The following is a 13,974-nucleotide window of genomic DNA, read 5'->3' as shown; positions in this document are numbered from 1 at the left end:
TTTTTTTTTTCCTTTTTGGTCATGACATACAATTTAATAATTTTGACATTTTTTTGCCAATTTAGCTAAAACTCGTAGACATATTCAAATTGGTTTCTACCATTAGATAAAAAATTACTCCCTCCAATCACTATTACAAGTAAAAAATCACTTTTTAGATTCATTCAAAAAGTCATGTATCTAGCCAATTATATAAATCAAATACATTATTTTTTTCAATGAATCTAAAAAATAATTTTTGCTTATAATAATGACGGAGGAAATATACCATTATTATAAGGGATTCCTTATTATAAATCAAAAGAAATATGATAAAATTTATTTATCTAATGAACAATACATTTATACACATTGGACAAAGCCAAATAAGAGAACATTATATAAACAAATAAAAAACAGATTCGATTAAATAAAGAAGGTGGTGTATGCTTAATTGCTTATTTGTGAGTGTGCTTTTTTCTCTTACCATAGAATCTGTTCTGAAATAGCCATTGATACTGAGTACTCACTATCCCCCCGTTCAGTTCAATGCACCCCCCCCACACACATGATTGAAATTTGAAATTAATATAGTACTCCATTCACATTCACACTCACACTCACACTCACCTGCTTCATCTTCAACCAACCAACCAAACCCCCCTCTCCCTGTCTCTCTAAATGCTGACACACAACCACCGCTATCACATGGCAGCATCTTCATTCTTCACCATCACTAATCTCATTCTTCTACTATTATTATTACAACAACACTCCATAACTGTTTTTGTTCTTGCATTTACAGAAACAAGTCCACCCCCAACTCCCATTCCCCAAGACGCAACTGCCATTTCTCAACAACACACCTTCACACCATTCAAACCAAGCGTAGCTATTGTAATCAGCGTTTTCACTGTCCTTTTTTCAGTAACCTTTCTTCTCCTTCTCTACATCAAACATATCAACAACAACAACAACAACGCTGAAACAATCAATATCGAAAGTAGTAGCTACGGCGGCGGAATTTCGTCTTTTAGCGGCGGAAGAAAAAACTCCGGCGTCGACCGTTCTGTAGTTGAATCGTTACCGATTTTCAAATTCGGATCACTTACAGGCCAAAAAGACGGTCTAGATTGCGCGGTTTGTCTCTCGAAATTCGAATCCACGGAAGTTTTACGGTTATTGCCGAAATGTAAACACGCTTTTCACGTTGAATGTGTTGATACTTGGTTAGATGCACATTCAACTTGTCCTCTTTGCCGTTACAGAGTCGATCCTGAAGATATTCTTCTCGTAATGGAAAATTCACCATCATCAGTGTCACGTGATTCACGCCAGATTCAGAATCAGAAAGAACAAGAAGAAGAAGATGAATGTGTGGTTGAGATTGAAAGAGGAACAATGACGAGAAACGAAATTGCAGAGTATTATAGAAAGAGGCATTCATCGGTTGGAGAAAAGGAATGGGAACGAGAACGAGAAAAAAGGAAAACGGCGTCGTTTAGGTGGTCATTAGATAGTTCTAGAAAGAAGAACGATAGTTCTGTTGGAATTGGGCTTGGTTGTTTTGTTGGGCCGGGGCCCAGAAAAGACGGTATGTTGTTAACAAAAGAAGAGAAACTGATGACGGAGAGGAGTAGCGTGGAGCGGAGAAGAAGGTTGGAGCATAGGATTATTGTGTCACCATCAGTAACTACTACTAATATAAGAAGTGGGCTCCACAAGAATCAACGGTGGAGTGATGTACAACCGTGTGATCTATTGTATCTAACTTCAGAGATGATGATAATGAGTGAGTCACGGAGAGTGATGAAGAAGAAGAAGAGGAATAGTAATAATGATAGTTGTTGGAATGACAGAGGAGAAATTAATTCGAGAAGTGTGTCTGAAATCACGGGATTCAGTAGGTTTCAAAGCAACATTACTACCAAGCAATAATTATTAACAACGGCATTCATTAGTAATGGCAGTGTCAATGTGACATGCTGAACCTGTTGTACGGTTGCCATTTTTTTCTGATTTCAAAAGGAATAACTTCTTTTTTATTTTTTTCTATATAAATCAAATTTAGATTAGAGAGACTCGACCATCAAATGTGAACTAGAATTTACAATAAAATTTATGTATAATCGGGTTTCGGACTAGAACCTAAGTCACGATGGAATTGGACGCAGTTACATTTCTTAGTTGTCTGATTTAAATTGACGGCTGAAATTGTTTTATGGTGTAATTTGACTTAGTAATCTAAAATGTTCGATCTCAAATCAACAACTGAAATTCATTGCTGTGTTGAACTAAGTGAATGTTCGGCAGCAGCCAATTTTGATCCAAGTCACGACTGGTGTGAGCGGAAATGTGAGCGGAAATGTGATGGCAGGAGGGGGAAGGTGTTGTGTATTCTGACTCAACAATGTAATGTAGTGTACTGTTCCGGGGCACTCCCTGAACTGGACCTGCAACCCTGTTGGGGCATTTGTATCTTACCTAGCTTAGCAGTTAGTATAGTAAGTACCAACTTAGCAGCATAGCATTTTTTGTTGAGAATCTAAACACAGCAGAATAGTAGTATAAAAGTACTAGTACCTTTTTTAATTATTATTTTTTTTGGAAACTATTTTATACTGTGGAGCAGTAGATTTGTATGATTTTGAAAATGGAGACGTTGTTGGATTTATTGGGGGGAATAGAAGCAGAAATATGGAAGGGATGAATGGGTGGGGTAAACAAGAGAGACATAACTGCGGATACCAAAGTACTAGTGTAGGGGTTGTTTGGCGCGTGGCTTAAAAATAAAAGCCATTAAAGTGAAAAGCACGTGGATGTTACCGGAGAACCCATTGTCCTGTCTTTCGCAGTAATCAATTATTTTCTCACCTTTCATATCCATTCTATTTTTGTCCCTCCTTGCATCATCGCATTCATCATCAACAGGTACAAACGTACGGTAATTGATTGATTTAAGCCTTAAAAGCTAAAGTTGAGAGTGAGGTCTCGTATGTAGTACTAGTGGTGCTCTAGTGAATTTGTATATGGTGGGAACAACACTGGTGGGTTGTCATGCGTTGGATTAGAAGGCAAAAGATAGAAAAGGATCCTACAATTACAAGCTTTGCATTTTATGTATTTAGTTTTTAAAGAGAAAGACATTTTATGTATTTAAGTCGTCAAAGAAAAAAATGGTGCTTCATAGTGCCCATTTGTATTGACTTATTTTGAAGTTTATACAAAATAGTTTATGCAAATAAATAAGATTTTATTTATTATAATAAATTTTTCAAGATAGTTTATAATAAAAAAACATATAAAGATACAATTTTTATTAGTGAAAACTTATGAATTAACATAAAAGTTTAATAAGCTATATTTATAAACTTAAAAATAAGTCAAATCTAAACGAACCCTTATTCTTTAATAAATACTCGATGAGGATTAAAAATCAAATATTCATCCAACCTTAGAGGAACTAAAATCACATTTGATGTCTTTTATTATTGGACCTCTAGTACACTTTCAACTTAGGCTGTGTACATTTTCAAGTTTCAACATAAGATTTGTTTGGAAGATTGGAATAAAAGAGGGGAGAACTTTGAAGATAAATGGAGAAATTCGACGCTTGATAACATTACTAACACCTTGAATCCGCCACTTACAATATATTAACCCTTAGTGTTAAAAGTTTCACAAGCAAAATCAGAAGCAACGATTATAAAAACTTAAAACATGGAGCTCAGGATGCAAGAGATGAAGAAATGATAATGAATTTGAAGGTTTTCATAAAAATAAAATTAAAATACCACTATTGAAATACCAAATAGTAGTATCTAAAATTGCAGATACTTTTCCAACCTAAAAAGCACCAACTCTATGCATATATTACAAGAGTAAAACGAACAATTTTAAAACTATCTACAAATATGATTCTGTCACAATTCCCTCACTTCTGACTGAGGAGGCATAACCCGCCTCCTCTTTGCAGCTTGTTCCTCACAAATATTAGCTTCTGTGCCATCAATCATCTGACCATCATCACATTTGGCCTCCTCATCCACTGCATCAGAAACTTGATGCCATGCTATTGTAGGAGTTTCCTGACAGGGAGAGTGAATATCTCCATTTTTGTAATCATCACATTTCATAATGGAGTCGTGAGAAACTCCCACGACATCGTTGCTAGCAGAACCAGAAATATCTATAAAATGCTCGGTATTTTCTATGGGTGAACAAATTTGTTCACCTTGTTCTGCCTCATTAGATGCCATGGGTTCATTCCCATTGTCGGGACAATTTTCAGTGACCCCTATGTCTTCTGTATCCTCCGAGGCACTACTTGGAGATGATAGAGCCTCTTGCAGACAGAATTCTGGTATGCGAGTCCCATTTCCACAATCCCTAGGAAGGCAAGGCAAAGTTGGTGTAACTTCAGCCACTTGTGCAAAGTTGGTGTCTGTGGCCAAATACATAAATTGTTCACCAAGATCTGTGTCTTCCTATTTAAGAGAACAAAAAAGGTGGGGGGTATAAGTTTCATAATGAGTAAAAAAAAGTGATAGGACCTAAAATAATTTAGTCTTTTCAGAATGTAGAAATAGAGTTAATGTCATCGGATAAAATGCAATGCACCCAGTAAAATTTTTACTATAGGAACCTCGTTTGGCACAAGGACTGAAAAATCTTAGCGAGTGAGAAGAGGAATCTGGTTGTACCCAAAAAAATGCCGGAAAAGGATACTATACAGACCCAATGGAGAAATCAAATGATATCCAAAAAACAAACGCACATGCAGACAGATAAAAGTGCATACCTCCATCGAAAATATTGAACTGTTGAAACGATAATCAGATGATCGCTGGCCAAAAGAATGGCACTGTGCCAATGTTGCTCCTGTAGCACCTGACTCAAAAAGATCCTTAAGAACCATTCCTGAGTTGTTAAAAGATTGAGGATCCAAAGAGGATGATCCAGACAATAGAGTCATTTCTATTCCCTGCCCACCAAGGGAAGTTTTTGACTCCCTGTTGACTTCGGGTTGCTCAAAGCCAGTTCCATTCTCATTATTTTCTATGTACTGGTGGTCATCACTACAGTCGGAGGACGAGATTTCATGTGAACCGTGGTTTTCGACAAGTTCAGAGATCAACTTCTGGATCAGTGTTCGCTTGAGATAAGCTTCAGCAGGCAGAAACCAGTCCACATTGAGCTGGAAATTAATTATAGATTTGTCAATGTTACCCTTAGAATGTTCAAAGAGGTAAATATAAGACAACTAGGCAAGGAACTAAAAAACTTGGGAGATGTAATATTAGATAGAAAAAATTGGTCATATAGTTAGCCTTGTAATATTAAAACAGAAAACATAAAGAGTAAAGACCAATGTAGTCAGGTTCGAAATCCTACGTAGGATCGGTAGGCTGGTTGAGAATCATAAGATCGGGATCATAGCTCGATTCGTAAGATCCTACTCAAGGGTAAAATTGTAACTTCACATATATACATATACACATAAACACAAAAAAGAAATATAATACATGAACAAAATAAACTTAATTAATATTTTCATAGACATCATTCCAAATGTTCATAGTTCATAACAGAGGGCTAGAAGAAGCAACAGTAGGGTTAACAAAAAAAAAAAAAAAACAAAATGAAAACAGAAGTTTGAAACTTGAAAGTGAAAGAGATGAGTTCAGAAGGTCTCAGTGAGGACAGAGATTTGAGTGAAAGAGATGGTTGAAAGTGAGAGAGGAGTGAATGAAAGTGAGAAAGGAGTGAGAACAAACATACACTAACCGCCGGCGAGGTTCAAGACGGCGTCGTCTAGAGCTCAGGTAAAAAAACCCTCTAGGATCGTAAGAACCTAAGACCCGGTGCGAGAACCTGACTACATTGGTAAAGACAACTATGTACCCAAAAAAAAAAGAGTAAAGACAACTAGGCAAGGAACTCCGAAAACTGGGAGATGTTCATACTAATAATATAGACACGACCAACAGCTCAGATAAAGATAACCCAAATGTAGAAAATTACAACATAAGAATTATGGATTAAAATACTTCTAACTTTAAAAACAACAAACCCATCAAATGATTAATTAAGTCAATCAGTGGTTAATAATTTGCCACTCATTGAATATTGGCAATTTTATTTTTCCAATGACCTCTTTTTTTATGATTCTCCCTACAAGATTAACATAAGCCAAAACTAAGTTAAGAAAACCACTTACGAAATTGGAAAACTTGGTTACTTTGAATGGATTGAAAGTAAGAGGAGCTTCAGCAAGGAAGAGCTCTAGGTAGTGCAGCAGAAAGAGTCCACAATCAAATGAGTTTTCTTGCTGTGGCAACTGTCATGGAGTGAGCATTTGGTTACAAAACAATATCGAAAGCAAACATAACAAAAAACAAAAAGGCGGTAAATGTTCTCGGTAACCTACACTAAGTACAATATATTCCTGCCTTCGTTTTTTCAACAGTATGTAGAGGGGGAAATCAAAATTATCAAGTGATAGGATTTTCCTTTTCAAGTGTATGTACACATATGGTTTGCACAAAAGTTTGTAGCATATGATCGATTGAATCTAATACCTATATTTTATAAGATAGATTCAAACTCATTTAAACATTTTTATGTTCATCAATATCGCTATTTGAAAGATATTTTATGTGGAGACATCTCTTTCTCTAGTAGTTCCCTGAACAATGTAGAATCTACAAAGATAATTATTCTTTGAAAATCATCAATAGATAGCAGACAATACCGCAAGGGGGAGAAAACGCAAATTTGAAAATCGTGCTGAAAGATCTTCACATGCATCTTTATGTCTCTCTTTCCATTCTTCCCACAAGTAACTGTCAATATCAGATGAGAAGGGATTAATGTATAACACTATCATTTCAACTTGTAAAAATGACAATACAAAAAAATAAAAGGAATAAGCTGAGAAGTAGCTATAGAAATAAAAATGCTTAATATATTAATGTGAAGGGAACAGAAGACGCGACAAAAAGATATTAATGTGTAGAAAATGCTACTCTAAATAAGCACCTTTTCCTTGGAATAAACATTATTGACAAAACAATAATTAATCTTGCATTGAGCTTTGAAAACAAGTAAATAGGAACAAATTTTTACTACAAAAGTGACAAGTAAAAAGTAACGGGGAATAACAAGCTAATCTAACTAAGTCTGTTATTATCTAACAATACTAACTGTACAGACCCTATTAGTTCTTTCTTCTTTCTTCAACAATCAGTGTGGTGGTGAGGCTATGGTGGCATTTGTGGCATTGGTCAACACGAAGAAGAATGAGACAAAATATTCATTAGAGAGAGAAGGGGTTGTGGACACCACCTTCAGTTTCTGACTTTTTTTTAAGAATCTTCAGTTTCTGACTTACAAGATTGCCAATTGGACAGCAGTGGTATTTGTCATGGAAAAGTGAGAATGGAGAGAAAAGGATTTTATTTTTTTTTACTTTTGAGTTGTCTTGTACTTAGAAAATTGTCCTTTACTTTAGTGAAAAAGAAAATGTGAAAAAGAAAATTTTCATGTCTTCTCCTAATACCACATCTTCTGTTTTATTCTGTCTTATGATAAAAAATTTGTATGCTGTCCAATTCTTAATTTTTTAAGTTAATCAAATGGGCCTCGATATCATTTTTTGTGTATAATAGTACTACTACATTTGTGGGAGAGGTGATGAAGATGCAACAGAACAAGAGCATGAAACTAAAAGAGAGGAATAACAAACTAAAACAGAGTATAGGTTTGGTGGTAACAAAGTACCATGAAACGACTAAATCACACAGCGAGCTGGATTATATAGACAAGAAATATTAAATACAAAAAATACAAAATATCCTAATTGCATGTTTTGTTTGGCCTATTCAGAGAATGTGGACACTACTTAAATACTTTCCGGAAAATAACATAAAAACGGTTTTCGGGGGCAAAAGGAAGAATTTAGCAAAAAATAAAAGCAAGAAAATGAGAAATTCTTCTGATATACCTTTGCAGCAGGTTTTTCAGACCACTGTGATTTCCTTTTATAGAATCCATATGTAATATACACGGTACCTTAAGCGAGTTGCCCAACTCTTTATCTGAAATATGCATATATATCATTCATAACATAAACCTTTGAAAATACAGTTCAAAAGAAACATCACAAACCAAGACCTCACCATTAAAATTAACCAATTCACCAGGATGACATATGACTATTAAACTCCAATGAAGACTGCCATAATTTAAGACTGATCAGAACTTGAATACAAATAGAGACAATAAGAGAAGAAAAACTGTGATTGAATCGTACTTGAAGTTCACAGGAATGAAGATGTAATCCTTTTCAAATAAACTAACTTTTCTTGTCCATTTACGAACACGTAGAAACGCTGCTTTTCCATCTGAAGCACTAGATGGATTTTTGTCCAAATCAGCCAGCTTTCTAAAGAAGAAACTATTAAAAAAATGAAATCTAGGTTTTTCCTCCTCTTGTATCTGATTCTTCAGATGCCTGCCAAATTAGAGATTTTCAGCGCTGTTAAAAACCATCTTCAAGAATCATAGTGTAGATCAAGAGCCCTACAATTTTCTTTTCTTAATATTTTCTACGTTTTAACTTTATCCTGCAATTGTCAATCCTTTTATTGTTCTTTCAACATGCACATGCCATATCTTCCTGTTCCTCTGCCCACAAGTGCTTATATACATGGCTATCTATTTTCAATTAAAAAAATGCAGTTCACAGAAATCATGTAAAAAGACATCTAGTTTTTAAAAGGAAAAAGGTAAACGAAGTTCCATGGTGGACAAAGTTACAATTTAAAAGAATTTACACACGCGCACATACACATGATAACTTACTGGATGTAAAAGTCAATTATTGTGTCATTAATGAATGTGTCTGGTTGTAATAGATCAAAGTCTCTCTTGCTTAGTGAAACAGCATCTGGATCCCCTTTAGGATAGACAACTTCATCAAAAGACTCCTCGAAACTGTTTCAGATCAGCAGTTCTCAGTATTAGCCACCATAAGTATTTGGAGCACCCCCATACCACACAGAATAAGAAGACAAGTACATATGAGGTAAAAAGGAACAGGTTATAATGAAATATAATATACAAATAGAACCAAGAACTCCAACTTCACATTTCCAACAAACAAAACAATCAAGGACCTTTGCAAAATAGACTAAAGCCAAATATCTCAGAAGCACACATTAAAACATTGAATAGTCCACGGAACATGGAAAGAAAGGAAGAAAAAAAAGGTAAATATTCAGCATATACAATGTAAAAGCAAAAGAAATAGATTTCCAGAAATCACTAAAGACAACATTTTTAGAACAAGACAATGGCCTCGATACTTCTAAATAAACTTATCTAAAATTAGAAATTAACAACTCTTACTCACTTAGGAAAGTAGCCTCTTGATCCACTCGATTTCGTTTCGCTATCTTCTACATCCATACTACAAGAGAGAAGTTCAATTGCAAATATATTATGTAGGATCAAATTATACAAAACAGCATTTAGAGCACAAAACATCCACTTCAAATCAATTTTAAACCAAAAATAAGTTTATATACAAAACACAAATATTACAATCAACCAAGTGTCTAAGTCTTGTCAAGACTTATGATCTGCAAATTACCCAACAACTATAGTTGATGGATACCAAAAGCCAACAGTTGCATGCCTGAAATCTTTGCACCATTTTATAGAACAGTTAATAATTTCTCCCAAGCGAAAAAAGTAATAAACATATAATTTTATGACTTACTTAAGCATCATTTTCCAAATAGCCAAGTATTTCACATTAAGAGATGTGATCTGTCTATGTATCAGGGACCAATTGGAATCAACAACTGCAATCTCCAATTCCTCAATGCCTAAAATATGTATATGCAGACAATACATTAACAATCAGTAACAGAAGCTATACTATCTGCAAACACTATAAAATCAAAATACTAGAAATTGCCCTAAGTTTATAGTTGAAGTTTAAATAATAATGTCAAGCATGCCAAGGTGTAATGAAGAAGAAAATCAGGCCACGCTGATCAACTACAATGACTACACTCACCTGAAGTGTTGCTTACATGATCTATCTGAATTGCATTCCTTGATATTACATTAATCTTTATGATGACCGTTCCACTCTGAAGAAAGTGAACACCAAGAATTATAGAATTCATACACAAAAAACAAATAATGCTAGCAACAAAACTATAAAACTCACATTTTGAAACCACTGACACTTAATATCAACGAGGTCATCAAGTCCCCATTCAAGATTAAAGGCCTCTTGCTTCATACATGCAGTTGAAACATTGATATTGATGCAGCGATGTGAAAAAGTTAACATTGGCTCCATATAATAATTATCCTGGTAAATTATATAATCAGGATAGAGAACAACATCTGTATTCATGTTATCCTGAAAATTGCATGAATGGAAATAGTAGTAAGTACAAAAACAAAATCAATCAACGCAGTATACTACATAAAACGGCAAATGAAACATGTTAGAAAGCATTTTATATAAAAAATATGAAGTTTGAAGCTTCAATGAGTTTACATTGACGTATATTCTAAGATCATTAGGTAAAAAGTGGCCGGGAGAGGGGGGACCAATCTAAAAAATTACTCTTCTCATCCCTTAATACAAGAATCATTTAGACATCTACCTAATTCACATATATTAAGAAGGTGGTTAACATGGTTGATAGTAATAAATTTGTCAATAATGTGCATTAATTTTTCAAAATTTCCCTTATAATTATTGGTTATAATTCCACTATATTGTTTTTTGTGCTCTTTTAATCAATCCTCACAAGACACACACACACACACACACACACACACACACACACACACACACTATATTTCCCACGTGTAAATAAATGGGGGAGCTTTTGTAAAGAAATATTTAATCGAATGGACAATTTGAAAGGAAACTTATAAAAAAGGACAAACAAATCTCAAACAAGAATCTTATATTTAAGGGAGCATGGAGTCCTAGACAACTGTAATGGAAAAGAAATAGTAATGAATAACAGTACAGCAGTCGCAAATTTGAAAAGCCTCAAAAGGCATAAAATACTGCATGTAATATAAATTCCTCTAGCATAAATGGGTTCTGTAATTATTATTTTTTTTAAAAAAATACCATGTCAGATGCATGTGCACCATCCAATCCACAACCATTCAATGAAACTGCAATTATGAAAACTAAGTTTTGTGAGTAAGCTGCAACATAATTTTTCCAAATCAAATGTGGTAGATTTGACAACTATCAGGGAACTAGGATTACGATGAAATACACCATTCTCTGCAATATCAGAATCAGCATTTGTTGGAGCACTCTCATAGTTCATGCAATCATCAGCATCAGAACTAACATCAACAGATTCTTTCTGCAAAAAAAAAAATGTAAATATAAGTCACACAATCAAATTGTTTCCTTAAGATATAATCTTGCAAATAAAAGTTACACTACACTGGATGGAGACCCTGAAGGACCAATTTGGCTCGTCTCAGGTGTAGATGCACAACCACTAGTATCCCTATTCTCTGGCCGGTCATAGTAATCAACATCTATTTTAAAATGACGTTGATTTTCCTGACTATTGGAGTTTGATTGTTTGCCATCTCCTAACTCAGAATTCTCCACTCTGCTATCAAATGTATCTTCCATTGTTTTGAAAGAGGGGTTTGAACAACCTGTTTCCAAATCTACACCAATGTCAACATAAGGAATACTGGGGACATTCTTGACGCCAACCTCGTTGATCTGAGCATCTGGAAATATATTATGTGAGCTATGTACATTCAATTCAATAAAAAAAAACTAGCTCAAAGATGGATGAAAATAAAACAGGAACATTTATATCAAGGAAAATCATATAGAATTGAAATGGTTATATAATATTGAAAGAAAGGGGGGAAAAGAAGGAAATAGGATAGGATACATGTGACGTCAAAGAAACGGATCTTTGTTGTGACACCCCAAAATTTTCTTTCTTCTTAATATATATATTATGTTATGTTTTTTTGCATGTTATTCCCTGTGTCCCAGGGGTAAAATGTTGTTCAGCTTCAGCCTTCAAAAGGCTCACGGGTGGACTCCTATATGCTCCTTTTTGTATTTTTTTTTTTTGCACAAAAATGGTCCTACAGAGATTCAAACCCAGTATTGAGCCTTGCAAAAAATGTCGGCGCGGCCACCAAACCAAAGAATAAACTATCAAAACTTGGTGAACTAAGAGTATAATCCTTAGATTTATGAAGCCCCCACAAAAGAATAGTCAAGCTCCGCCACTAGCGACAACTATTTCAACTTGAAAGCAAATCTACCAAACTAAGTATTATCTGGCAAAACCAAACACACTTTCAACAATAAAAGTAGGGCACCCAACCTTAAGCTGAAGCTGGCGAGTAGCCAAAACAGTGTCTCTTTTACGTGACCAATACACTGCCATATCATGCAAAAGTATGCCCAAAATAAGGTAATAGTAATAAAGGATGTATCATACACATGTCAGATATGGACATGTCACGTGTGTATAATATAGTTACAGAATGGATTTTGACATACTTGTGCAACATAATATGAACATGGTAAAGACATTTATTTAGGATACGTTGAGATCTTTCATTTTGTAGAACAGTGATCAGCCAATCTTAAAAGATATTGATAGCATTTCATAATGCAATTAAGACACGAGATCTTGATCTGGATAGTACATATAGGTATTACTCTTTTGTTATTTTAATTCTTTTTCATTTCATGCTAAACATCCTTCACTATTCATTATGTAATAATTTAAACTCCTCAGTATGTCCACAAATTCAACGGCCATCGCATGTACTATGCAAATCATAATTCATAGTTTAAGAAATTTCCTTCCAACCACAGGAACTCTTGTTCAGCAGGTAATGTTTCAACTAAAATGAGACTGCCTATGCAATGTTTACAGTTTTCTTAATAAAGATAGTATAGTACGCCTTTAGAAATTTACAATATCACAAGTTCCCGGTTCTGAGTCCTTAGGGTAAACAATTTTTTATAGATCCTATCCTTTTATAATTCCATGACCTACTCATGTCAACATTTTGTATCCAATTACTATTCAATATATATGAAGATTGAAATAAACACAACTTTCACACCACAAAATCATGTAAAAAAAAAAAAAGTAATCATCAAAGTCTATCAGTGTTCGGGGGGTTGGATAGTTCAACTGGTTTGAGCTAAGGGTTAAAGTGTAAAAGGACTCGGATTCAAGTCCCGGTGAAGGAGAAAAATAGTAACATTAACAACTAATTACTGACTTTGGTCGTTTCAAAAAAATATATAGAAGTGTTCTTAAAAATATTTTTTAAATTTTTTCATGAAGTCTAACATTAACGATAATTAAGCTTATGGTGCCTTCTCCAGGTTTCATTCAGTTCTTCATTTTACAAACACTACTCATGAAAAATGAAATTACTAAATCTAACACAATGCTACACTACATTTCAAACACGAAAAATTGATCAAAATTACCAAATATAACCAAAATTAGTACTATACACAAACAATTTCAGCTAAGAAACTTGCTTAAACCATAGAATTAGGATTTTGTGTAAAATGATCTTACCGTGATTAGGGATTTTGTTGAAAAGGTGATTATCGGTGTTAATCTGATCTTGTTCATTGAAATCGAAGACTTGTAGATCTTTACGCGGAGACTCGTTCATCGTGACCAATAAACAAAGGGTTTTGAAATTCCGTACTCGGAGAGAACTTGTTAGAGCGCGAAATCGATGCTAGTTGTAAGAGATGTAATTTGGGTTTTGTGCTGCGTTGAAGAATGCGCTGTGCCCTAAATATTAGTCGGTTCAGCCAATTACAAGATGCCACGTCTGCTATGCTATAGTTGGAAACTTCTGAGATTTGACAACTTTCAGCTGAGTTTACTCTGTTTTTTAAGGTAATCAAGGAGTAGT

At 34.5% G+C, this 13,974-nt stretch overlaps 2 protein-coding genes across 3 annotated transcripts; one reads left to right on the top strand and one right to left on the bottom strand.

The window, feature by feature from the left end:
* Positions 1–382: 382 nt before the first annotated feature.
* LOC123916128 (RING-H2 finger protein ATL43-like) lies at positions 383–2,131 on the top strand. The gene has a single exon (XM_045967508.1). The coding sequence runs from the start codon at positions 661–663 to the stop codon at positions 1,915–1,917; it is 1,257 nt and encodes a 418-aa protein (XP_045823464.1). The 5' UTR covers positions 383–660; the 3' UTR covers positions 1,918–2,131.
* Positions 2,132–3,721: 1,590 nt separating this feature from the next.
* On the bottom strand, positions 3,722–13,949 carry LOC123918329 (probable ubiquitin-like-specific protease 2B). 2 transcript variants are annotated; one of them, XM_045970346.1, is made up of 16 exons: positions 13,626–13,949; positions 11,483–11,784; positions 11,309–11,399; positions 11,153–11,199; positions 10,223–10,420; positions 10,067–10,142; positions 9,764–9,872; positions 9,395–9,451; positions 8,845–8,976; positions 8,294–8,494; positions 8,160–8,215; positions 7,985–8,078; positions 6,734–6,824; positions 6,200–6,319; positions 4,781–5,176; positions 3,722–4,466 (listed from the first exon to the last, which is right to left on the bottom strand). In XM_045970346.1, the coding sequence occupies exons 1-16, from the start codon at positions 13,723–13,725 to the stop codon at positions 3,903–3,905; spliced, it is 2,634 nt and encodes an 877-aa protein (XP_045826302.1). In that variant the 5' UTR covers positions 13,726–13,949; the 3' UTR covers positions 3,722–3,902. The 2 variants fall into 2 exon arrangements, with proteins under 2 accessions (XP_045826302.1, XP_045826301.1); XM_045970345.1 differs by having other exon boundaries at positions 11,297–11,399; positions 13,626–13,943.
* Positions 13,950–13,974: the final 25 nt, after the last annotated feature.

This window comes from Trifolium pratense, linkage group LG3 (assembly GCF_020283565.1).
Source record: "Trifolium pratense cultivar HEN17-A07 linkage group LG3, ARS_RC_1.1, whole genome shotgun sequence".
In the NCBI taxonomy this organism is placed as follows: Eukaryota; Viridiplantae; Streptophyta; class Magnoliopsida; order Fabales; family Fabaceae; genus Trifolium; species Trifolium pratense.
The sequence above is the reverse complement of the archived record's forward strand: the minus strand, read 5'-3'. Positions and strand labels throughout refer to the sequence as shown.

Bases quoted from the DNA above. Each gene is read 5' to 3' on its own strand.
- LOC123916128 (XM_045967508.1), top strand. From the start codon at position 661: ATGCTGACACACAACCACCGCTATCACATGGCAGCATCTTCATTCTTC.
- LOC123918329 (XM_045970345.1), bottom strand. From the start codon at position 13,725: ATGAACGAGTCTCCGCGTAAAGATCTACAAGTCTTCGATTTCAATGAA. The intron at 8,079-8,159 runs GTGAGGTCTTGG...TGCATATTTCAG, and splicing joins TGAATTGGTTAATTTTAATG to ATAAAGAGTTGGGCAACTCG. The intron at 4,467-4,780 runs GTATGCACTTTT...TCTCTTAAATAG, and splicing joins GTTCAATATTTTCGATGGAG to GAAGACACAGATCTTGGTGA.